Source organism: Oncorhynchus kisutch, linkage group LG21 (genome assembly GCF_002021735.2).
Source record: "Oncorhynchus kisutch isolate 150728-3 linkage group LG21, Okis_V2, whole genome shotgun sequence".
Lineage (NCBI taxonomy): Eukaryota > Metazoa > Chordata > Actinopteri > Salmoniformes > Salmonidae > Oncorhynchus > Oncorhynchus kisutch.
The window spans coordinates 20,821,686-20,845,964 of record NC_034194.2 but is presented as its reverse complement, the minus strand read 5'-3'; the positions used below and the strand labels follow the sequence as shown (position 1 = coordinate 20,845,964).

The following is a 24,279-nucleotide window of genomic DNA, read 5'->3' as shown; positions in this document are numbered from 1 at the left end:
CTGTTTGGGGTTTTAGACTGGGTTTCTGTACAGAACTTTGTGACATCAGCTGATGTAAGAAGGGCTTTATAAATACATTTGATTGATTGATTGAATATGGGACCAAATACAAAACGTGTTACTACTTTAATACACAAGTGAATTTGTCCCAATACTTTTGGTCCCCTAAAATGGGGGGACTATGTACACAAAGCTGTAATTCATAAAAGCAGTTCACCCAATATAGATTAAAAAATACCTTCAAATTAAAGCTGACAGTCTGCATTTTAACTTCATAGTCATTGTATCATTTCAAATCTCTAAGTGCTGGAGTTATCGCCCAGAAAATGTACACTACCGTGAAATCATGAGGCATTTTCAACATTTCGTCAGGAGAGACGTGGTAGACACATATTTCATATTCTGATATTGACCAAGAAATACACTTGTGACAAACACAATGCACAATAATTTCAACTCCACTAGCACACAGCTAATGTCTAAACAGACTGTTCACACATATTTGGGCTCAGGCAGACGGAAACCGCTTTTGTTGGCTATAACATGGACGAGACCATAGAAGCATGGTCGTCATTATGTCTCCCCCTTGAGCAACATGGGCTCAGGTCCACAAGAAACGGTACAACGTTCAAGGCTAGCTCTATAAATCTGTTGGGGGGGGATCTGATAAACCCCCACCCCCCCTTCACTCTCATATTAATGGATAATTTGGACCTGCCAGAGCTGTGCTACTAAGCCAAGGGTTACGGAGCGAAAGGAGAGGGCAGACATTGTGGTGAAAGAACGTGGGAATGCTAGACAGACAGTACTGCCCAACGTTCCAGCATTCCAACTAAGGTTATTCTGAAGTCGAGATCTCAGTGGATAAAGCCAACTGGCCAGGGAGGATCTGTTGCATTGGGCAATATAATGAATGGGTATACATTTGAATTCTCATATACTCATTTTTAATGGCAAACCCATACTGCATGCCAGGCCGTGGATTCTCCAATTGTATTATTTAAATGTACCAAGTGTCCTCAAAGTGAGGGTCATCAACTAACAAACTTGATTTAAAACGGCCCTTTTGGCTTGAACCGCAAACAGATCTTTAGGTGTGAGTGAATGTTGATATTTGTGCCAATAAACCCCTATAACCCTGATCTCCCTTCACGTTAGGACATGTTTCTGTATCTCCAGCTCATTATATCCAGTACACACTGATTGCTGGGTAAATTTATGAAGCTTTCTGTCCAGTTTCCCCTCGTTGGCCTGGCTTAGCTGGGACTGAGCAGAGGAAGTGGAGAGGGCAGACAAGGAGGAAGAGGAGTAGGGAGTACGGTAAAACTCAACAACTTGTTCCATGAGAAAAATAGAGCGTATTTAACATACAAGACATGTTGATGGCTTGATCCAGGGAAAGGTCCAAGAGAGGTAACTAAGAGAGGTTCCTAATACACACAACATCCCCTTCTGTCTAGCTTCCTTCCTGCTTAAAATGTGTAAAATCCAAGTCTATTTACCAACTCAGTGGCCTTGTGATTTGAGTGTCTGCCCTGAGTTTGGGAGTTCAATCCCCGGCTGACTCATACCAAAGGGACCGGCTGACTCATACCAAAGGGACCGGCTGACTCATACCAAAGGGACCTCTGCTTGGTACTCAGCATTAAGGACCTATATTGGGGGTAAGGCCCTGCGATAGACTACTGTCCTGTCCAGTTGGTGTACTTGTACAGCTGACTCATACCAAAAGGGACCTGGTGCCTCACCTGCTCCTATGAACCGTTCTGGCTCGCACAAGCCAGGGCTCATACAAGGCTACTTACTTCAACTATTGAGGTTTCAGTCAGAGGCAACGGATAGAGTTCCCTCTGAGTCTACCACTTGAATTAGCATATCACCAGTAGGAGGGACTGCAGTGGGGCTGAATGAGGGGCCTGGTGTGGTGGCAACAGATGGTTTGCGGTCATTGGCACAAAGCTGGGATAATAGTGTTCCAACATGGGGAAAGAGATGCCACAGGAGTGGCACATGACCCAGTGACCCAGAGTCAGAGTGACCCGCCAGAGAGAGAGAGAGAGAGGAGCTGAAAGAAGTAGGGAGAATGAAGGCTACAGGATACTGCAATGATAACAGCCCTCCCTCAGGATGGGGAAGGCATAAACACAAGAGGAAGGCCCCCACTCTTTCGCTCAAAATGAATGCTGATTAAACAAACCCTGCGAGGGCTCTATCAAATTGATTTACAAGAAATTTCAAATCATCCAATCAAACATTTTATTTTCAAAAACAGAGCAACGAAGGGTCTTACCACTTACAATTCATTCACTTCAACATTTCATCTTGAGAGGACAAATACATGCCAATGTTGTGAAATAATGACAACAAGAGTGGTCAGACACAGAATTAGCCTCTATTGAAGACTCATTTCATGTTCGGTAGTGTCCAAAATAGAGAAACTATTTGCAAATGGAAAAGGTACCACTTTTCCAATAGGGAAGCTCAGTTCTGTTCTCTTTTTTAAAACGTTCACTCCCATTTTGACTTAATGAACAGGACACAGACATTCTGTTTGGTGAACGAATGGAGCTCTACTCCAACCTGTCACAGCTGCCCCTGTGTAGTGTGCTGGTAGGATGAACCAATTAACATCCATGAAATCCAACAACATTAAAAATAGATTACAATACAGAGATCAAATGAAGGCCCAGCCAAAGCAGTGTAGTTGACCAAACTCCACTGCTTATGGTTTTGTGGAATACATACTAGGAATAATTCATACAAATGGGAGAACAAATATTGACAATAAATAGAGTCAGAATATTTATTATCGTTTGAAATGATCAAGTGCTTCTCTCTCATGGCCAAGTGCATTCTAAATGTACCCTAAACTAAACACTCTTCATAGTAACTTGGTATTGATGCTATGGTTATAGACTACTCAGGATTGGTCATTTAAGAGGCCATGATTTACAGGTTCACTTTACATGGGTACATTTTGTATTATTCGATCTTGCTGGTGTGATTTGTAGGGATTTAATATTCAAGCAAACACAATACAACTGTTTTGGCCTTCATGTGCACCTGTCGCTCTACAGTTCAAATATTTTCTAGGTAGATGGCCGTGCCAACTTTAGAGAAAGATAACAGCAACAGAATTGGTCTTGATGGTGCTCAGAGTGTATTTCAGTATTACTAGAACACAGTGATGAACCCACATTGGGTAAGTTGACAGCTGTTCACGTCGGACTAAGTTCACCTGAAACATGTCCTGGAATGAGGTGGGCTTCACTTCATTTAAAGGGTAGCATTACAGATACACATTTCAAGTAACTTAAAGTACAAAACAGGAATCAATGCTGTCCCATTTGATCAGACAATGAAATAGATTCTCTCTATACATCAACTTAAACCAACAAAACAACAACGTTGTCAGTCACAGGACATAAATATCCTCTGTTAAAGCAGTGGGGGGAGGGGGGGAGCCAAAAGTAATGTACGTAAAGTTAACAAACATCCAAGACACACATGGAGAATCATTATAGCTGTGAGATACAGCAGAAGTCTACTTCATCACAATCCTGATTACACACTGATCAGTTGTCAAATTAACAGAACTACATTTAACACAGACTACTGATGAGGCACTTCATGACAACTATGGGATCTACAGTGTGGATGGATTGAGAGGACATGGTATTCTACATTCAATAATGTCACTAGCAAACCAACAGTTTGTCTGGTTGTCTCAATGAAGTAAGTAGAGCAGACTCAACGGCCTTTCTCTCTCTAAAAACATGATCCCAGTAAATGGCAAATGAGGGTGATCCCTTGTGCTCTATAGATCTGTATGCTGCACTTATCTTGCTCTTATCTAAGTATGTATTCATTGACTATAGCAGCTTGAAAGGCAAACGTTAAACAAAGGCCATGTAAAGCAAACAGACGTACGGAGCTTAAGAAACCAAAGCTATCGATTAAGGGCGCTTTCACATATTTCTGTATGATCCGTATCCTTAAGAAACCAAAGCTATCGATTAAGGGCGCTTTCACATATTTCTGTATGATCCGTATCCTAGAGAATTTGGTACCTGATCCGAGCTATAAAACATGTGAAACGCAAATGAGCCCTGGCTCAAACTGATCCTGGACCTGGGTGAGTGGCGGGTCCAAGTTCCAGGACCAGAGTACAAGGTATTGTGACGCAGCAGCGTGAGTCGTGTGAAACTTCTTGCCCGTTGTTAACAAGCTAGCTTCCTAACGGCATGTGGAATGTGTCTCGCAAATCACATTCTGAAACGGTTATTTTCAGATCTTGAGAAAGCAAAACGTATTTTGTAGATTGTCACAATTCAGGAAACCGATCAAGGATACCGAATTTCATATGTGAAAAGGACCTAGAACACGGTCACTATGCCTTAAGTTGTCTACTGGGACATCAAATATTTTGTAATATTCTTAGTCCATCTGACCTGCTTAATCTTCTCTATAAAAATAACATGCAGTGACAGTTACATCTGAAGTACCTCGCTCTTCACAGCCTGGTCGCTACCTGATTCTCTTCGATAAACAGAAAGACTTGGGTCCATTTTCACAGTCATTGGAACAACTCATTGTGCGCGTGTGCGGCCACAATCCTTCAATCATAATTGGACGAAATCACAGAGTGACACAATCACAGTCCAGGCTTTGGTTCTGTCCAACAATGACGAGACTTCTCCTCAGCTCGGAGCGTGATTGCCACTTGCGTTAGTATTTCTCCATCCAGGAGGTAATGAGGTACCAATGAATTCAAGATACCCCTGGACCCCCATCCACTAACCACGTTTTATTACACCATTCTTCAATCTAGCAAAGGACTCGGGCTCTGACTCTCTTAACCACCAGCGATTTGTGGTGTATCAGTTTTTCCAGGAAGTAAGGGTCAGAGGTGAAACTCCCTGTTCCTCCATATTGACCCTGTGGCGCTTGATGGAAGTCATGTCCAGGAACCCTGAGTCTCCATTGCCCTCCGGTCCTATGTGGATCTTCTCCCCTGGGGCAGAGAAAGTTGAGCAGTATCCGGGCTTGTGAAAGTGCTGGGACTTGGCTGGGGGCTGTGTGTGTGTGTGTTGGGGGGGAGGGGGTGTCTACAAGGCCGTCTCCTGCAACGTGTGAGCCAGTCGGCAGGAAGGCTGAGGGGTTGCGGTCTCCTCGTCCTCATCCTTCTCTCGCTCCGTCTCCTCAGTCTTCTCCTCCTCTTTGGGATGGGACACTCCATTGCTCTCCTTCCGAGCCATCTGGTAAGGATGCGTGTCGATAGCTTTGGGCTGAATTACATTTAGAAAGATGAAGAAAAGAAACAGCGAGTGGATATCACAATAACTGTAAAGGGCATTCACAATTACTACTCTGTAACAATGTTATGGCTGGTATGTTGGTTTTCACTGGTTCATAGGCGGTATCCTCCATCTCGGAGGCCTGCAGCCTACCTTCTGTGGCATTGGGGTGACACAGTAGAGTATCTCCCTGTAGCATTCAGGCAGGAAGAAGAGCAGGTTGCCCAGGACAGGGTACACCGTCCCTGGGGTCAGGTCCTTCTCCTTCATAGGACCAGTCAGCAGGCTGACGATCAGTCCCACTATCACCACAGTGGTAGAGTTGTGGGCACTGTACCACAAATAGGATAGATTGTACAGGGCCTGCACACCCGTAGGCCTGGAGAGACAAACATGTACTTGGTCAGATTCCTATCATCATCCCTAAAACAGTTTGAATATTTTTGGAGGGATATAGTTCAAGTGCTTTATGTTTGATGCTGGTGTTCTGGTTCCAATGCTACCAATTCAATGAGGACAAGAAGTCACTGTACTTTGGTTTGGCGGTGATCAAGGTAATCAGAGTGGTCATGACAGCAGTGGTCATGACAGCAGTGGTCATGTTGCTGGGGAGGGGCATAGCGGTGCCGTTGATGATGGGGGGCAGAGTAGTGGGCACCGCCATACGGGACACGAAATGCCCAATGCCAATCCAGAAGGCCATAACCAGGCCTGCCACCAACCCTACTATCGCACCCTGTGGACAGAGAGTTACATCAAAATCAGAAAGATCTCGCTAATTCACCACAGATAAGGAAAAAAAGTCAGCACAATATTCTGGTATATTTTACTGTTCAGTGAAGAAGCCTGTATGTCCTCTGCATTAGTATCCCTCAATGCCAGCCAACTTGACCCGTGTTACCAAGGCAGTGTTTTGACTTACAGTGGAGTTAGCCCAGGAGAAGAACATTCCAACCTGACCCGTGTTACCAAGGCAGTGTTTTGACTTACAGTGGAGTTAGCCCAGGAGAAGAACATTCCAACCTGACCCGTGTTACCAAGGCAGTATTTTGACTTACAGTGGAGTTAGCCCAGGAGAAGAACATTCCAACCTGACCCGTGTTACCAAGGCAGTGTTTTGACTTACAGTGGAGTTAGCCCAGGAGAAGAACATTCCAACCTGACCCGTGTTACCAAGGCAGTATTTTGACTTACAGTGGAGTTAGCCCAGGAGAAGAACATTCCAACCTGACCCGTGTTACCAAGGCAGTGTTTTGACTTACAGTGGAGTTAGCCCAGGAGAAGAACATTCCAACCTGACCCGTGTTACCAAGGCAGTGTTTTGACTTACAGTGGAGTTAGCCCAGGAGAAGAACATTCCAACCTGACCCGTGTTACCAAGGCAGTGTTTTAACTTACAGTGGAGTTAGCCCAGGAGAAGAACATTCCAACCTGACCCGTGTTACCAAGGCAGTGTTTTGACTTACAGTGGAGTTAGCCCAGGGGAAGAACATTCCCAGACAGAAGAGACCGAGGAGAGGACCACCCACCATCCCAAAGATACTTAATGCTGCCTGGAGGAGAGAGAGAGCGAAAAAGAGAGGTTTATCATCTTTTACTCTTATGTAATATGAAGCCTCTGTCAAAGATAGTAGTAGGTGATCCTATGGGGGGGGGGTAGAGGATAGAGGAGCTGGGTAGAGGAGTAACCATTAACTAAAGCAAAGACAGCAGGGGACATGGGTCAGTCACCTGCAGCACTGAGCCCATGTGAGACGCAGTGTAGGCCATGGCCAGACACACCAGCCCGTAGGCAAACGCTGGGAGAAGAAAAGAGGAAGGGAAAGACAGGTCAGGACCACAGTAGTACAATCCTGATAGTGTACCAGTTAAAATAAGAAAAAATAAAATACAATTATATATATGTGGACTCTATACTCCAGCAATAACTTAACAAAAAGCTTGATAAAATATGAACACTGCCTGCCACTGTTCATAAACACTGCCAGCGTGTGGCCACTCAGAGAACAGCAGCTCACCCAGGCCTTTGGAGAGCAGTGTGGCTTTGGCCTCCGTCATGGCCGGGCAGTAAGGCTTGATTAGGTCCTCCATGGTTACCGTCGCTAGGGAGTTAAACGCTGATGAGATGGTACTGCAACACAAGAGGGAGGGAAGCTGAATGAGTAATGTCATGGGGCTAAATTGTGTGGTGTAGTGTGTTCATAATGGTATCATAATACAACCTTTACTGGTGTACCACAACACCATGACATTAATGTAGCAGAGAAACAGTTCCCTGGGGTCTGACTAGTACTACAGACCGAGCACATGAGAGCCAGTAGCAGTGGCAGTTAAGTGAAGTACCTGAGAGCGCCGCTGAACAGGCAGGCGACAAACAGCCCTGGTAGGCCAGGCAGGTCCCTGAACACATCCATCACAAAGTACAGCACCATCTGCAGACCGGAAGGAACATTTAGACTGGATCAGCAGAGACAAACTGACATTTATACGAGAACTTCACCAAACAATGGCCTCAACTCAAACATCTTTACAAAAGCCTTTCTTTGTCTATGATCTGAAGAGAGATTCATTAACTAGGGCTTCAAAATGAATCAGATTCACATTGAAATACTGATATGTGCAATATTCATATCGCGTGCAATATTTTGAACCGTGTAACATCCGGGTTTTTTTCTCCTCTTGCGGCTGCTTCGCGTACACGCCAAGTCCCACACCCTGTCACTCAAGCAGCGCAGTTCCTCAATCTCGCTGTCAGATTCACTATTATGTTTGCATGCGGTTCTGTTACTGTAGGTCAAATGCAGTCAACATATTGTTCCAAACAAGAACGATGCCGCTTTCCACTTTGCTTCTTAGAAGACATTATACTTCACTGATTTCAACAGTTCACCCAAGAGTTGATCAATAGCAACAACAAAAAAATAGCAATCTTTGATAAAACAATTATAATAATGCCCATATCGTGCTGCCCTTAACATAACCACAGCCAAACAGTCACATCAGGATGTCAGCACAGTGAGGGACCACTAAGTGTGTTATGGAGGTAGCAAGTCCTACTTGCCTGGTCGTTGGTTTTGACGTAACCCTTATCCAGTGGGCTATCCTCACCGTAGCGAGCAAACATCACCAGGCCCATCAGACAGCCCAGACACAACACCACCTGCTGGCAGGGAAACACCACGTAGCAGGACCTGGCGACACACCACAACGTATAATATTACCATTGTGTCTAAGTGATTGTTCATTTAAAAACATTTTTTTTACATGATGTAATTCATGTGAATCCAGTAAAACCAGGTGTTTAGTGCTGATGCTTACATGACCGCCTCTCTCTCAGTGCGGGAGCTGAGGTACCTCTGGACCTGGGCCTGGTTGACCCCGTACAGCGCCAGCATGAGGAACACCCCGCCCGCGCCCAGCGTCCAGAACGTGTGCCTCTCCGTCGGGTCAGGGTTCAGGCTGCATGAGACACAGGTCAAAGAGGAGGAGGGTTACAACACTACACACAGAGCCGTAGCCCACTTTTAAAATACTCTGTAACTGGTCCAGGGACAGTTTTAAGTCTCATTAGGTCCACTAAGGAAAAGACTCACTCAAGACTTGCGATGCGGCTGCCGTTGATGGCTTTCCTCCACACCTCTCCCATGCCTCCTGCCTGGTGGGCCCCCACTATGATGACCGCCAGTTGGCCAGCAAACATCACAATGGTCTGGAACACGTCGGTCCAGATGACTGCTTTCAGCCCTCCCTGACACGCAAGACAAGATATACATACTGTGTATCCAGCTGTATATAATAATTGCATTCGGAGTTGTAGGGAGATGGGTGGCTAAATTGAAAACTCACTGACGAAAAAAGAGACACTCACTAATGTTGTGTACAGGGTGCACACCAGTCCCATGGCCAGCACTGCCCCCCAGAGGTCAAATCCAGTCACTGCAGGTGGACAGTATCAACAGCACACACCACCAACATGGATCACATTTACACCACACCAGTCATTCATCGTCTATAAAGCCAGAACAGGTACTAAAGTTCTCACCGAACGTAGTCAGTGAAACTAGTATTATTCTACCACTTTATATAGGAAATACACGTGACAGATCCTTTTACCTGCATTGAGTGCGAGTGCTGGTGCATAGAGGACCACTCCCATATAGATCACCTGCAGAGACAGTCAAACAACGGTCCAAATTCAGAGGGACGCAAACTGAGTAGGAGCCATAGGTGGTTGATTAAAATACATATCAATTACACATCAAGTGGTGAAACTTCACAGGGAAAAGGGCGAGTACCTACTTGTACAGAATGTCCCTGTTCTGCAGAGCACAGCATGTCCAGGATATTAGTCACGTGGGAACACACCAGGAGCACACACAGACAGACATAACTACCAACAGTCTGGAGGACACAAATACACTCACCATCTGAAAGATGAAGGTCACGGTGCCCATGATGCGAACCGTCTTATTGAAGCGCAGCTCCAAATACTACACAATGAAGAAACGACGGGGGAAGGAAAGAGGGATGTTAAAGTCTACCACTGATCATAGAGCCTTAGTCATCTGTGACGGTCGATTCCGAGCGCAATAGAAGTGGAGATTCTAAGGGCCGGGGCACAGTCCTTTGTTGTCAGCAGCACCGTCTCGTCTGCTGTACTCTGGTTCCGCTACTCTGGTTAGCCATTGTCAAAATGAAAAAGCAGACAACATGCTGAGAATGTTGTTTTTGCGTTCAACTAGCCTCCCTTGCCAGGGTTCTGGCGAGACAGAGGCACAGCGAGATACACCACTGCACACAAACTCCTCATCATTCACAGACACTGTTCCCTCTCTAGGTAAGGTTAGGGTTTAGAGCTCACCTCATAAGCACTGGTGAGGCGGAGCCTGTAGAAGACAGGTATGAAGACGTGGGCGGGGACAAGCAGACCCAGGAAGTAGGAGACTCCCAGGAACCAGTACTGCGTTCCGTAGGTGTAGATCTCCGAGGGCACTCCCAGGATGGCCACGGCTGACTGGAAGGTGGCGAGCAGTGACAGCGACACGGGCAGGCAGCTCATAGAACGGTCGGCCAATAGGAACTCCTGCGTGGTGCGCTGGCGCCCGCCGGACAGGGCGTAGAACAGGCCGATGCACGTGGACGCCACCAGCAGCAGGGCAAAGATCACATAGTCCGGCGTGGAGAAGTGCATCTGGACTACGTCCCCCATGATGCCGCGGGGTGAGGGGCTGGGAATGGAGGTGGGGTTGTCCGTGGGTGGCGCAGCCCGAGTGGATGAGGACGGTGTTAGTGGACACTCACCTATAGGTCTCCTCCCAGACACCGAAGTGGAAGGATAAAATGCTATAGTGAGGGAGAGTTGGGAGACGGAGAGCGTAGTTATTCTCATCGCCTGCGCTCTTAGTTTTTCTCGACAAGCATGAAGAGCTAGATACACGCAATGCATACAGTAGGTGCTCTGATGGGAACATTTCACACCGCCCTATAACCAAATATAATTCACATCTATTCATTTTCCACTTGGTTACTCTTCCATTTCAGAGCGTCTCAGTAACATTGAAACCCATGGTAAATCCTCTCTACGGTAGGTCCGTCTGCCATGGCAACACAGTCGCTGCTGATAAAAGTGCTAATCAAATGCGCATTAGTTCTCAAGGTTCCAACCCACTGATGGTTAGCGGTCTATTGACACACACCACAGTGAGTGTGAGCCAGGGCAGACTGACCTAGCCTAACTCCTTAACATCACAACAGTTAGTTAATCAGCGGCCTAACACACAATGATACATTCACCTCACAGTGCAACTGACAGAGATCGCAGTGTCTGAGGTCTTCACAGTCTCTCACTCCCTCAGCGAGCAGACAGGCATTATAGTGGGGCATGCCTACAGTATTTACAGTATGCCGTTTACATCACCTCACTGATGCAAGGATAACATCGTATTGTGACCCCAACTCATGCATTTACAGGACAGGGAGAATACTGATAGTTAAATAACTAATAGGCATGGGAGAGAATGAGGGAAAAGAGAGCGAGGGAGGGGAATATAGACAAGACAGGGAATGGAGAGAGGCAGAGTGAGGGAGAGAGAGAGCTAATTGATACGCTTGAAGCAGGTCTTACCGTGTCAGTGGTTGGGCTGGCTGGCGAACGGTGGTCTGAGGTTGGCCGTCTCACACAGAACCTGGAACTTAATAATAGCCAAGCTGTGGGAGTGTCTTCCTCATAGGCGCCAATCATAAGCCCCTGTAGAAGGCAAAGGGAAGACCTGCAACAACATAAAGTGGTTTTCATAACACAGTTACCACAGAAATGATCATTCAGAACATCTAGGTTATTGTTTTAAAAGTATAAGGGCACATTATAATACCAAACTTGATCCTACCCATCGTTTGCACTGCCACTAAACAAACTATCATTTACAGTCTCTACTTATTGACAATATTTGTATTATCAACTGTCAAAACATCAGGACCCACCACACTCTTAATCACTTTCACTGTTCTACCAGTCAAAACATCAGGACCCACCACACTCTTAATCACTTTCACTGTTCTACCAGTCAAAACATCAGGACCCACCACACTCTAAATCACTTTCACTGTTCTACCAGTCAAAACATCAGGACCCACCACACTCTAAATCACTTTCACTGTTCTACCAGTCAAAACATCAGGACCCACCACACTCTTAATCACTTTCACTGTTCTACCAGTCAAAACATCAGGACCCACCACACTCTTAATCACTTTCACTGTTCTACCAGTCAAAACATGCAATACTTTCTTTCACACAACGTGCCTTTTGACAACACACCCAATTCCAGCTGATCTGAACTGTCCTGTCCTGCATAACTGGCAGCTTCCTGCAGAGCGAGGCGAGTCAAGGAGATCTGGTGAGACGCTGAGCTCTCATTCCATTAGTCCTCAGAGCAAGCGGTCATGTGTTAATGCGAGAGAGAGTGTGTGAAGGTATGAGAGGGTGAGCTAGTGTAAGTAAGTGAGGGGTCAGTGCCATGACTTCAGTCCTTACATTGTGCAATCATCATCATAATTCCTAGATTCCAAGGGATGCAGAAGTTTAAAGCTCCGGCTGTGTGTTAACAATAAACTACCTGACTTCTCCTCATTCACTCCAGGTTACACTTCAAAGTAGGACAACACAGTATGTCTGACAGTAAATGATCCTCTCACGTTGCCTTTTTTATACATAATATTTTTATTCACAGTTAATGAAAGATTAAGATATTGTACGTTTCCCATTTTTGACCCCCCCCCCCAGAATGCCTTCAAACACATTCTAAAAATAAAGGCAAAGTCATTGAGGGACATATCAGAAAACAAAAATGTTTACAACATAATGTTTCTTAAATACAAAGCAAAAACGTAATAGTCAAATAGACAATTTCAGGTGATCTTATAGGCCCATATAGCTGGAACCTCAATGGGTGGGGGTGGGGCCCAAGAGTACTAATCTGGAGAAAGTTTCAAATAAGATATCATCGTGTCCCAGGTTGAATAAAATGTGTTGGTTGACCCTCTAATGGTATACTTTATTTGTTCTAATTTTAGGAATCGCATCAAATCTTTGAGCCAAAGAGAGGCTAAGGGAGGATTGACAGATTTACAATCCAAAATCCTTCCGCAGGCCAACAGGGAGGCAATGGTATCTAGCAGTCTTATTGGTCAGGGAAGGATTGTCTTTTAGTACTACAAAAATAGATATTTCTACACTGGGCTGCAACTCAAATGCTTCAGACAGGTAAATATAGTGGACCAGTAGTCTGCCAGACAGGGTCAGGCCCAGAACATCTGGGTCAAGTCTGCCAAGGAGCCTTCACACACAATATTTGGGTAGAATGTAGACAATCTGGACTTACTGAAATGTGTACGGTGAAGTAAACTTGTGAATTGGAAGTAATAGATGTCAAGATATAACTCAAATAAATATTAACAGACCTAATGTCGGGCAAGGATAAAGGACTCTGAAATGAAAAACCTCTACTAGAGTAGGCCTATACGATCCTTAAATAATTGATGTCATTATCTTTTTACATTTAAAAATACATCTCAATATTGAAAATGTAAAGGACATGTTATTGTTCAGATACGCACCGGTAAATGGATTGGGTAATGTCAACAGAGTAGTCTCTATTAGTGTGTGGCGGGATGGTTAACACTGGGTTAAACTGATTCAAGTTAACGGTACGAATAAGACACATTTTAAATTGCAGTCGTTTACTTTTTTCTGCAGAACATAGTGCCTTCGAAAAGTATTCAGACCCCTTGACTTTTTTCACATTTTGTTAAGTTAGCCTTATTCTAATATATATATATATATATATATATATATATATATATATATATATATATACACACACACAATACACACAATAACCCATAATGACAAAGCAAAACCAGGTTTTTAGAAATGTTAGCTAATTTAAAAAATATATATATGAAATGTGACATTTACATAAGTATTCAGACCCTTTACTTGGTACTTTGTTGAAGCACCTTTTGCAGCGATTACAGAGTCTTCTTGGGTATGATGCTACAAGCTTGGCACACATGTATTTGGGAAGTTTCTCCCATTCTTCTCTACAGATCCTCTCAAGCTATGCCAGCTATTTTCAGGTCTCTCCAGAGAATTTCAAAATTGGGTTCAAGTCTGGGTTCTGGCTGGGCCACTCAAGGACATTCAGAGACTTGTCCCCAAACCACTCCTGTGTTGTCTTGGCTGTGTGCTTAGGGCCATTGTCCTGTTGGAAGGTGAACCTTTGCCCCACTCGGAGGTCCTGAGCAGGTTTTATTAAGGATCTCCCTGTAGAAATCCTTAATTTAAAGAATCCTCTCCGCCCTGTGCCACTGGGTTCTGGACTTCGAGACGGGCAGCCCCCCAGGTGGTGAAGGTAGGAAACATCACCTCCACTCCGCTGATCCTCAACACCGGGTCCCCCATATGGGTGCGTGCTCAGCCCCCTCCTGTGCTCCTTGTTCACACAGTCACCTTCACCGCCTGGGAGCGGCCCGTCAGGAAGTACAGGACCCAGTTGCACAGGGTGGGGTTCAGACCCAGGACCTCGAGCTTAATGAGCTTGGAGGGTACTATGGTGTTGAATGCTGAGCTATAGTCAATAAACAGCATTCTTACATAGGTATTCCTCTTGTCCAGATGGGATAGAGCAGTCTGCAATATGATGGCGATTGCTTCGTCTATGGATCTATTGGGGCGGTATGCAAATTGAAGTGGGTCTAGGGTGTCAGGTAAGGTGGAGGTGCTACGATCCTTAAAAACGTCTTCGGGATCGGTGTCCCATCCAAGGGATGGTTGAGCTAACGTAGGCTAATGCGATTAGCATGAGGTTGTAAATAACATTTCCCAGGACATAGACATATCTGAAATTGGCAGAAAGATTAACAAGAACTGAAGCTAACTGTACTGTCCCATTTACAGTAGCTATTACAGTGAAATAATACCATGCCATTGTTTGAGAAGAGTGCACAATTTTGAACATGAAAAGTTATTAATAAAAAAAGGGCACAAAAAATATTTTAACGTAAATGAAATGGTTCATTGGATCAGTCTAAAACTTTGCACATACACTGTTGCCATCTAGTGGCCAAAATCTAAATTGCACCTGGGCTGGAATAATACTTGGCCTCTCTCTTGCATTTCAAAGATGATAGTACAAAAAAATACAAAAGAACGGTTGTTTTTCAATTTGGATGATCTTTTACCATCTAGTGTGTTATATTCTCCTACATTCCTGTCAGATTTGGGTATGTTGGTTATGTCATTTTAGGATAAAATTGAAAAAAGCGGCAGATCCTTAAGAGGTTTTAATTAACTAGTCTCTCAAAGCACTTCATGATGACAGAGGTGAGTGCTACAGGGCGATTGTCATTAAGTCGTGGTACCCTTCCCCAGATCTGTGCCTTGACACAATCCTGCCTCGGAGCTCCATGGACAATTCCTTCCTTCGACCTCATGGCTTTCGCTCTGACATGTACAGTCAACTGTGGGACCTTATATAGACAGGTGTCTCAAATCATGTCCAATCAATTTAATTTACCACAGGTGGACTCCAATCAAGTTGTAGAAACATCTCAAGGCTGATCAACAGAAACAGGATGCACCTGAACTCAATTTCAAGTCTCATAGCAAACGGTCTGAATAGTTATGTAAATAAGGTATGTTTTTAATTTTTAATACATCTGTAAAAATGTCTAAAAACCTGCCCTCGCTTTGTCATTATGGGGTAGTGTGTGTAGATTGATTAAATAAAAACAAATCCACAGCAATTTTAGAATAAGGCTGCAACGTAACAAAATGTGGAAAAAGTCAAGGGGTCTGAATACTTCCCGAAGGCACTGTAGGTAAAGCAGATCCCCTGATTGTATGGGACACCTTTAAATGCACTTTTTGAGGCCACTCAATACAATACTCATCATTAAAACAAAAGCAGTTTAGGTCAAAAGAGATTAGACTGATAATTCTGTTGCCACCAACATAATGCTTTATATATGGGGCATACAACAATCTCAGCTCTGTAGATTTTGCTGTGAAGAGACAGAATCACTAGATAACTTATTCTGGTATTGCCCCTATGTAGCTTGTTTCTGGTCACAGGTTCAGGAATAGTACAAAAATAATAATAATTATCACAACATTCACTTAAAATGTACCTTACAAATAACAGTGTTGGAGCTATTTGGAAAGTCAGTCAGTCAATCAATAATAATAATCCTCCCAGGAAAGTTTATCTTTAGCTCATAATCTGTGGATACTACGCGATTAGAAAAGGTTAAAAATGTATGTGTGTAAAACATCACAGCACAATTGAAAAATATATGGCACATGAAAACCAAACAAGGATAGTCTATGGTGATAGGTGGGATCGGTTGAGAGTGGCTGATGGGTGGGATTAAATATATTATGTTCAGTAATGTATTGTTGTTATGTGATTGCTGTATATAAGTCTCATGCATGTAAAATGTATGTATACATTAGTTGAAGTCGGAAGTTTACATACACCTTAGCCAACTACATTTAAACTCAGTTTTTCACAATTCCTGACATTTAATCTTAGTAAAAAGTCCCTGTTTTAGGTCAGTTAGGATCACCACTTTATTTTAAGAATGTGAAATGTCAGAATAATAGCAGAGAGAATGATTAATTTCAGCTTTTATTTCTTTCATCACATTCCCAGTGGGTCAGAAGTTTACATATACTAATTGAGTGTTTGGTAGCCTTGCCTTTAAAATGGTTTAACTTGGGTCAAACGTTTCGGGTAGCCTTCCACAAGCTTCCCACAATAAGTTGGGTGAATTTTAGCCCATTCCTCCTGACAAAGCTGGTGTAACTCAAATCAATCAAATCAAATCAAATTTATTTATATAGCCCTTCGTACATCAGCTGATATCTCAAAGTGCTGTACAGAAACCCAGCCTAAAACCCCAAACAGCAAGCAATGCAGGTGTAGAAGCACGGTGGCTAGGAAAAACTCCCTAGAAAGGCCAATACCTAGGAAGAAACCTAGAGAGGAACCAGGCTATGTGGGGTGGCCAGTCCTCTTCTGGCTGTGCCGGGTGGAGATTATAACAGAACATGGCCAAGATGTTCAAATGTTCATAAATGACCAGCATGGTCGAATAATAATAAGGCAGAACAGTTGAAACTAGAGCAGCAGCACAGTCAGGAGGAAGTTGAAACTGGAGCAGCAGCATGGCCAGGTGGACTGGGGACAGCAAGGAGTCATCATGTCAGGTAGTCCTGGGGCATGGTCCTAGGGCTCAGGTCCTCCGAGAGAGAGAAAGAAAGAGAGAAGGAGAGAATTAGAGAACGCACACTTAGATTCACACAGGACACCGAATAGGACAGGAGAAGTACTCCAGATATAACAAACTGACCCCAGCCCCCCGACACATAAACTACTGCAGCATAAATACTGGAGGCTGAGACAGGAGGGGTCAGGAGACACTGTGGCCCCATCCGAGGACACCCCCGGACAGGGCCAAACAGGAAGGATATAACCCCACCCACTTTGCCAAAGCACAGCCCCCACACCACTAGAGGGATATCTTCAACCACCAACTTACCATCCTGAGACAAGGCTGAGTATAGCCCACAAAGATCTCCGCCACGGCACAACCCAAGGGGGGGGGCGCCAACCCAGACAGGATGACCACAACAGTGAATCAACCCACTCAGGTGACGCACCCCCTCCAGGGACGGCATGAGAGAGCCCCTGAGTCAGGTTTGTAGGCCTCCTTGCTCTCACACACTTTTTCAGTTCTGCCCACAAATGTTCTATAGGATTGAGGTCAGGGCTTTGTGATGGCCACTAATACCTTGTTTTTTTTGTCCTTAAGCCATTTTGGCACAACTTTGCTGTTTGCTTGGGGTCATTGTTCATTTGGAAGACCCATTTGTGACCAAGCTATGACTTCCTGACTGATGTCTTGAGATGTTGCTTCAATATATCCACATAATTTTCCTTCCTCGTGATACCAGCTATTTTGTGAAGTGCACCAGTCCCTCCTGCAGCAAAGCACCCCCACAACATGATGCTGCCAACACCGTGCTTCACTGTTGGGATGGTGTTCTTCGGCTGACAAGCCTCCCCCTTTTCCCTCCAAACATAATGATGGTCATTATGGCCAAACAGTTAAATTTTTGTTTCATCAGACCAGAGCACATTTCTCCCAAAAGTACGATCTTCGTCCCCATGTGCAGTTGCAAACCATAGTCTGGCTTTTTATGGCGGTTTTGGAGAAGTGGCTTCTTCCTTGCTGAGCGGCCTTTCAGGTTATGTCGATATAGGACTCATTTTACTGTGGATATAGATACTTTTGTAGCCGTTTCCTCCAGCATCTTCACAAGGTCCTTTTCTGTTGTTCTGGGATTGATTTGCACTTTTCGCACCAAAGTACGTAAAAGTACTTTGAACGTCTCCTTCCTGAGAGGTATGACAGCTGTGTGGTCCCGTGGTGTTTATACTGGCGTACTATTTTTTGTACAGATGAACGTGGTACCTTCAGGCATTTGGAAATTGCTCCCAAGGATGAACCAGACTTCTTGGCTGATTTCTTTTGATCTTCCCATGATGTCTTTTAGTTTAGTTTTAGTTTATTAATTCGACCGTTTCAAAAAACAAGCACACAAAACTTGAAAAAGCCATATGAATAAAATCAAGGATAACAAAGTCTGGGACTTATTTCCATTGTGGTCCTCTTGAGACAAGATGGCTAGACAAGATCGAACATCGTACGGCAATAGAAGAACATCCATCTCATCATTCCAGTTACATCATAAGGGTTATTCATATGGGCACAGAAGACATCTGGTTAGAGCCAGTTTGTGCTGTTCTGTGAAGGGAGTAGTACACAGCGCTGTACGGGATCTTCAGTTTCTTGGCAATTTCTCGCATGGAATAGCTTTCATTTCTCAGAACAAGAATAGACTGATGAGTTTCAGAAGAAAGTTATTTGTTTCTGGACATTTTGAGCCTGAAATCAAACCCAGAAATGCTGATGCTCCAGATACTCAACTACTCTAAAGGCGAGTTTTATTGCTTCTTTAATCAGCACAACAATTTTCAGCTGTGCTAACAATTTCAAAAGGGTTTTCTAATGATCAAGTAGCCTTTTAAAATTATAAACTTGGATTAGCTAACACAAAATGCCATTGGAACACAGGAGTGATGCTTGCTGATAAATGGGCCTCTGTACACCTACGTAGATATTGTGGCGGATGAATCAGAATTAGTTGGGTAACATAGATAATTAAGATGTTACTTGTCATTAGAATGTATCCTTTCGGACTAGAGTGTTGGCAGTTGCACTTTTCCCTCAGCTGGGGCTCAGTCACCTGGGGCCCAGAGACGGAAGAGGTCAGGTTGGTCTTTCACATGTCCCTGGTGCTATGCAGAATATCAGAAAGGGAAGAAGACATCCGTGAAGAAGACAAGCCAATTGTGCGTCACCCCACGGACCTCCCTGTCGCGGCCGGCTGCGACAGAGCCTGGGTGCGAAACCAGAGTCTCTGGTGGCACAGCTAGTGCTGCAATGCAGTGCCCTAGACCACTGCGCCACCCGGGAAGCCCAAAAAAGCCTTTCTTTGTGAACAGTTCTTAAGATCTGTGGTTAGTCATGTAAGTTGAGATGGGTTTATCTTGGCTATAAAAGATCTTTGTATTTTTCTGTAGTCACTTTTCAAATGGTTCATTAGAGATAGCGCATCATTGAAAGTCAAAGGCTATTGCGAAGCTCTTATACTTAAACTACATATTTTTGTAATAACTGACTGGTGTGTGAAGTTTGTAACTATCCTCATTTGGTAAAGCAGAAAAATGCCATCACAATATTCCATAACAAATCAGCCGTTTCCAGCTACAATAGTCATTTACAACATTAACAATGTCTACACTGTATTTCTGATAAATTTGATGTCATTTTAAAATGGACAAAAAAAAAAGTGCTTCCCTTTCAAAAACAAGGACATTTCTAAGTGACCCCAAACTTTTGAACGGTAGTTGTTACGCACGCCTCTATGAAGAGGGAACGCAACACCCTGCTACAACTAAACTCTCCGTGAAGCGAAAAAGGTATGGACTGTAGGTGCAAGTAAGGATGACAACAGGCAGAATGTGGTACCGTTTACAAGGACTTTATTCCTTTTCTCGGTAATATGGGGAAAGGGGGCTGGACGGAACCAAAGCAAAGAAAGTACATCTCAAAGCCCCCTCTCCTATCTTACCTGCCTACCCACTACTTACCTAATTTAGCACCACCTGGTGCCCTAACCAAAATACAGGGGGTGGTCCGCCCAGGTCTTACCTAGTGTGCCTAGACAATGAATATACTACGGGTATATGTATGCCCGCGGGCCTCTTGCCTAAACACTCCCAAGGTGCCTTCCCCTTCCCCCTGGGAACAAATGAAACAGAATATTAAACAATTTCAAACAAACAAACTAAGAAACAAAGGACATCAAATAAGCTCTATCTGCGCAACAAACTCACAAAACATACCAACTCTCGGCAATGAACTCCCAGCAGAATCAACCTCTAGCAAAATCTCTCAGCAATCCCTACCTCCAAATCTCTAGCAAATCTCTCTAGCAAAATCTCTGCAATGACCTCCCAGAAAATCTCTCTGCAATGACCTCCCAGAAAATCAACCTCTGCAATGACCTCCCAGAAAATCAACCTCTGCAATGACCTCCCAGAAAATCAACCTCTGCAATGACCTCTACAGAAAATCAACCTCTGCAATGACCTCCCAGAAAATCAACCTCTGCAATGACCTCCCAGAAAATCAACCTCTGCAATGACCTCCCAGAAAATCAACCTCTGCAATGACCTCCCAGAAAATCAACCTCTGCAATGACCTCCCAGAAAATCTCTCTCCTGAACAGAACACTGGCTTTTATATAGCTTCAGAATTAATGTGTAATTGGAGACAGCTGTGTCTTGACGAGGGGGCGGGGTCAGCTCTCCAATTAGCCCTGGAGTCGACCAATCAGCTGCTTGAGGGATTTCAGGAAGCCATTTCCTGAAATAAACACATGCAAATACACAAACTACAACACATAAACTGGGGAACGTAACAGTAGTGTATACTTTATATGCTGTAACTTTATACAGGAAGCAAGTGAACATTTCAGTTGACTTCCGATTCCACCACGGTCCGCATATGATTGATTCATGTATTGTATTGTGATATAGGCTACCAGCTGGAGCACAATAGCTGTGACCAGCACAGAGGGCATCCGGTCTCTGATAGAGGGAGAAAGCGATAGAGCATGACACACACACACCGCCCAACAACACAGCATTGTCCTTTTACAGGTCACCGAGAGAAAACCCAAGTCTATTACATTTTATGTAAACCTTGTGACTGCATTTTACAGCAGTCCCCGTGACTGGCTTCAACAAATATAGGCCAGTAGGCTGGACCAATGATGATTATGATAATCTGCTTGAGCCTGTAGCTATGCTTTCACTGCATTGATTTATGGCAAAGAAAATGTGTCAACCTTTCTGGGTAATTATGGCTAATTAGATTTCCTCATGCATGACAATACCTACTAGCCTATACGTTGACACATTGACTCTGTACCTGCACCCCCTGTATATAGCCCCGCTATTGTTATTTACTGCTGCTCTTTAATTATTTGTTATTCTTATCTCCTACTTTTTGGGGGGTATTTTCTTAAAACAGCATTGGTGGATAAGGGCTTTGTAAGTATTTATTTCACTGTAAGGTCTGCACCTGTTGTATTTGGCGCATGTGACAGTGATTTTTTTATTTGATTTACTGAGCTTCTCTTAATTAACGATGGGCTCCTATTACGGGTAACGATAATGAGTACCCTCTCAGGGGATGAACTGTGTAAAGAGAGTGCATAAAGCGCTTCAGAAGAACACCTTGGCTCCTGTGACATTAAGAAAACTATGCTGGCTATACAGAGAGGAAGTATCATTCTGAAAGGGAAAAGTTAGTACCATTTCCAAAGGAGAGGGGGAGGTTTTCTAAAATATTTATGCTAAAAGGATAAACACAAGGTTATGAATGTTGTGTCTCTATGATGTGGCAGATGTGTCCGAACCCCATTTAAACAGCCTTGTGTGTCCTGATAAGGAGTCCTTCAGGTCTGCACTTAGCAGAGCCTTCACAAAGTATTCTCACCTCCTTGACTTCTCCACATTTTGTTGTGGTACAGCCTGCATTTTAAATGGATTATATTGAGATGTTCTGTCACTGGCCTACACACAATACCCCATAATGCTGGAATTATGTTTAGAGACATGTTTTCAAGTTAATTAAAAATGAAAATCTGAAATGTCTCGAGTCAATTCATATTCAACCCCTTTGTTATGGCAAGCCTAAATAAGTAACAAGTCACACAAGTTTAATTGACTCACTGTGTGCAAAAAAATAGTGTTCAACATAATTTTATAATTACGACCTCATCTCTGTACAATTATCTGTAAGGTCCCTCAGTCGAGCAGTGACTTTCAAACACAGATTCAACCACAAAGACCAGGGAGGGTTTCCAATGCCTCTCAAAGAATGGCACCTATTGGTAGATGGGTCAAAATTCGAATCAATATACCCAGTATCAATAAACCCAGTCACTACAAAGATATAGGTGTTCATCCTAACTCAGTTGCCGTAGAGGAAGGCCAATGGTGACTTTAAAATAGTGACAGAGTTTAATAGCTGTGACAGGAGAAAACTGAGGATGGATTAACAACATTGTAGTTACTCCACAATACTAACCTAATTGAAAGAGTGAAAAGAAGAAAGCCTGTACAGAAACAGAATATTCAAAAATATGAATCTTGTTTGCAATAAGGCACTAAAGTAAAACTGCAAAAATTGGCATTTAAATTCACTTTATGTCCTGAATACAAAGCGTTATGTTTGGGGCAAATCCAACACATCACTGAGTACCACTCCATATTTTCAAGCATGGTGGTGGCTGCATCATGTTATGGGTGTGCTTGTCATCAGCAAGGACTACATAGTTTTTTTGGGGGATAGAAAGAAACTGAATTGAGCACAATTCTGGAGGAAAACCTGGCTCAGTCTGCTTTCAAAACAGACACTGGGAGACGAATTCCCCTTTCAGCAGAACAATAACCTAAAATACAAGGCCAAATATTTATTTGAACCTTTATTTTATCAGGGAGTCTCTTTTACAGATGAGCCCTGAATTTCATAAATGACAGAAAATACTCACATCAAAATATAAATTACGAAATGCAAGCAGAAAGAAAAACATGGCCTTAAAAAACAGTAATAAAGGTCCTCAATCAGCTTTCTAAATTGCCCTAGAGGCACAAAAACATAAATTAAGAAGATTTTGAAGATTGTTCAACAAATAAAAGCTGACTAAACCTAACTTAGCCTAATTTACCTAACTCAGTAGAGACCAAAGGAATTTCTATCCCTGAGACCAAAGGATTTTCTATCCCTGAGACCAGGTGTGGTAACTCATAGGACCACTCATAGGTCTAAAGTTTAGCAAAGATCTTAGGTACAGTGGGACTTTTTGTAAAAAGGCCTTATAAATGAAAACATAGCAATGTATCAACCTACGTGACATCAGAGGTAGAAGTCGACCGATTAATCGGAATGGCCGATTAATTAGGGCCGATGATCAAGTTTTCGTAACAATCGGAAACCGGTATTTTTGGATGCCGATTTGGCAGATAAAAAATGTACACCTTTATTCATCCTTTATTTAACTAGGCAAGTCAGTTAACCCACTGTTCCTAACTGACTTGTTCAGGGGCAGAATGACAGATTTTTTACCTTGTCAGCTAGGAGATTCAATCTTGCAACCTTACAGTTAATTAGTCCAACACTCTAACCACCTGATTACATTGCACTCCACGAGGAGACTGTCTGTTACGCGAATGCAGTAGAAGCCAAGGTAAGTTTTTAGCTAGCATTAAACTTATCTTATAAAAAACAATCAATCAATCATAATCACTAGTTAACTACACATGGTTGATAATATTACTAGTTTATCTAGCGTGTCCTGCGTTGCACATAATCAATGCGGTGCGTATTCGCGAAAAAGGACTGTCTTGCTCCAATGTGTACTTAACCATAAACATCAATGCCTTTCTTAAAATCAATACACAAGTATATATTTTTAAACCTGCATATTTAGTTAATATTGCCTGCTAACCTGGCTAGTTGCCAACTCTGTGAAGACTTTTTCTTCCCAAAAGGGGAATGATTTAACAAAAGCTCATTTGCGAAAAAAGCCATATGGTTGCACGACTGTACCTAACCATAAACATCAATGGCTTTCTTAAAATCAATACACAGAAGTATATATTTTTAACCTGCATATTTAGATAAAAGAAATCCAGGTTAGCAGGCAATTTTAACCAGGTGAAATTGTGTCACTTTTCTTGCGTTGACTGCACAGAGTCAGTGTATATGCAACAGTTTGGGC

General features: G+C 43.4%; 1 protein-coding gene across 2 annotated transcripts in view; it reads right to left on the bottom strand.

Annotated features, from left to right (window-relative positions):
• Positions 1–2,242: 2,242 nt before the first annotated feature.
• Positions 2,243–24,279, bottom strand: part of LOC109866335 (sodium-dependent multivitamin transporter-like) — a 58,197-nt gene continuing 36,160 nt past the window's right edge. For both annotated transcript variants that reach the window (XM_020454969.2, XM_020454970.2), the window contains exons 2-16: positions 11,422–11,566; positions 10,159–10,640; positions 9,722–9,787; positions 9,411–9,462; positions 9,166–9,233; positions 8,891–9,045; positions 8,616–8,756; positions 8,359–8,488; positions 7,641–7,729; positions 7,316–7,428; positions 7,029–7,096; positions 6,764–6,850; positions 5,831–6,033; positions 5,451–5,676; positions 2,243–5,288 (exon numbers count right to left, since the gene is read on the bottom strand). In XM_020454969.2, the coding sequence (XP_020310558.1) occupies positions 5,109–5,288; positions 5,451–5,676; positions 5,831–6,033; positions 6,764–6,850; positions 7,029–7,096; positions 7,316–7,428; positions 7,641–7,729; positions 8,359–8,488; positions 8,616–8,756; positions 8,891–9,045; positions 9,166–9,233; positions 9,411–9,462; positions 9,722–9,787; positions 10,159–10,506 (1,926 nt within the window). In that variant the 5' untranslated portion in view covers positions 10,507–10,640; positions 11,422–11,566 and the 3' untranslated portion in view covers positions 2,243–5,108. The remainder of the gene's footprint in view (positions 5,289–5,450; positions 5,677–5,830; positions 6,034–6,763; positions 6,851–7,028; positions 7,097–7,315; positions 7,429–7,640; positions 7,730–8,358; positions 8,489–8,615; positions 8,757–8,890; positions 9,046–9,165; positions 9,234–9,410; positions 9,463–9,721; positions 9,788–10,158; positions 10,641–11,421; positions 11,567–24,279) is intronic.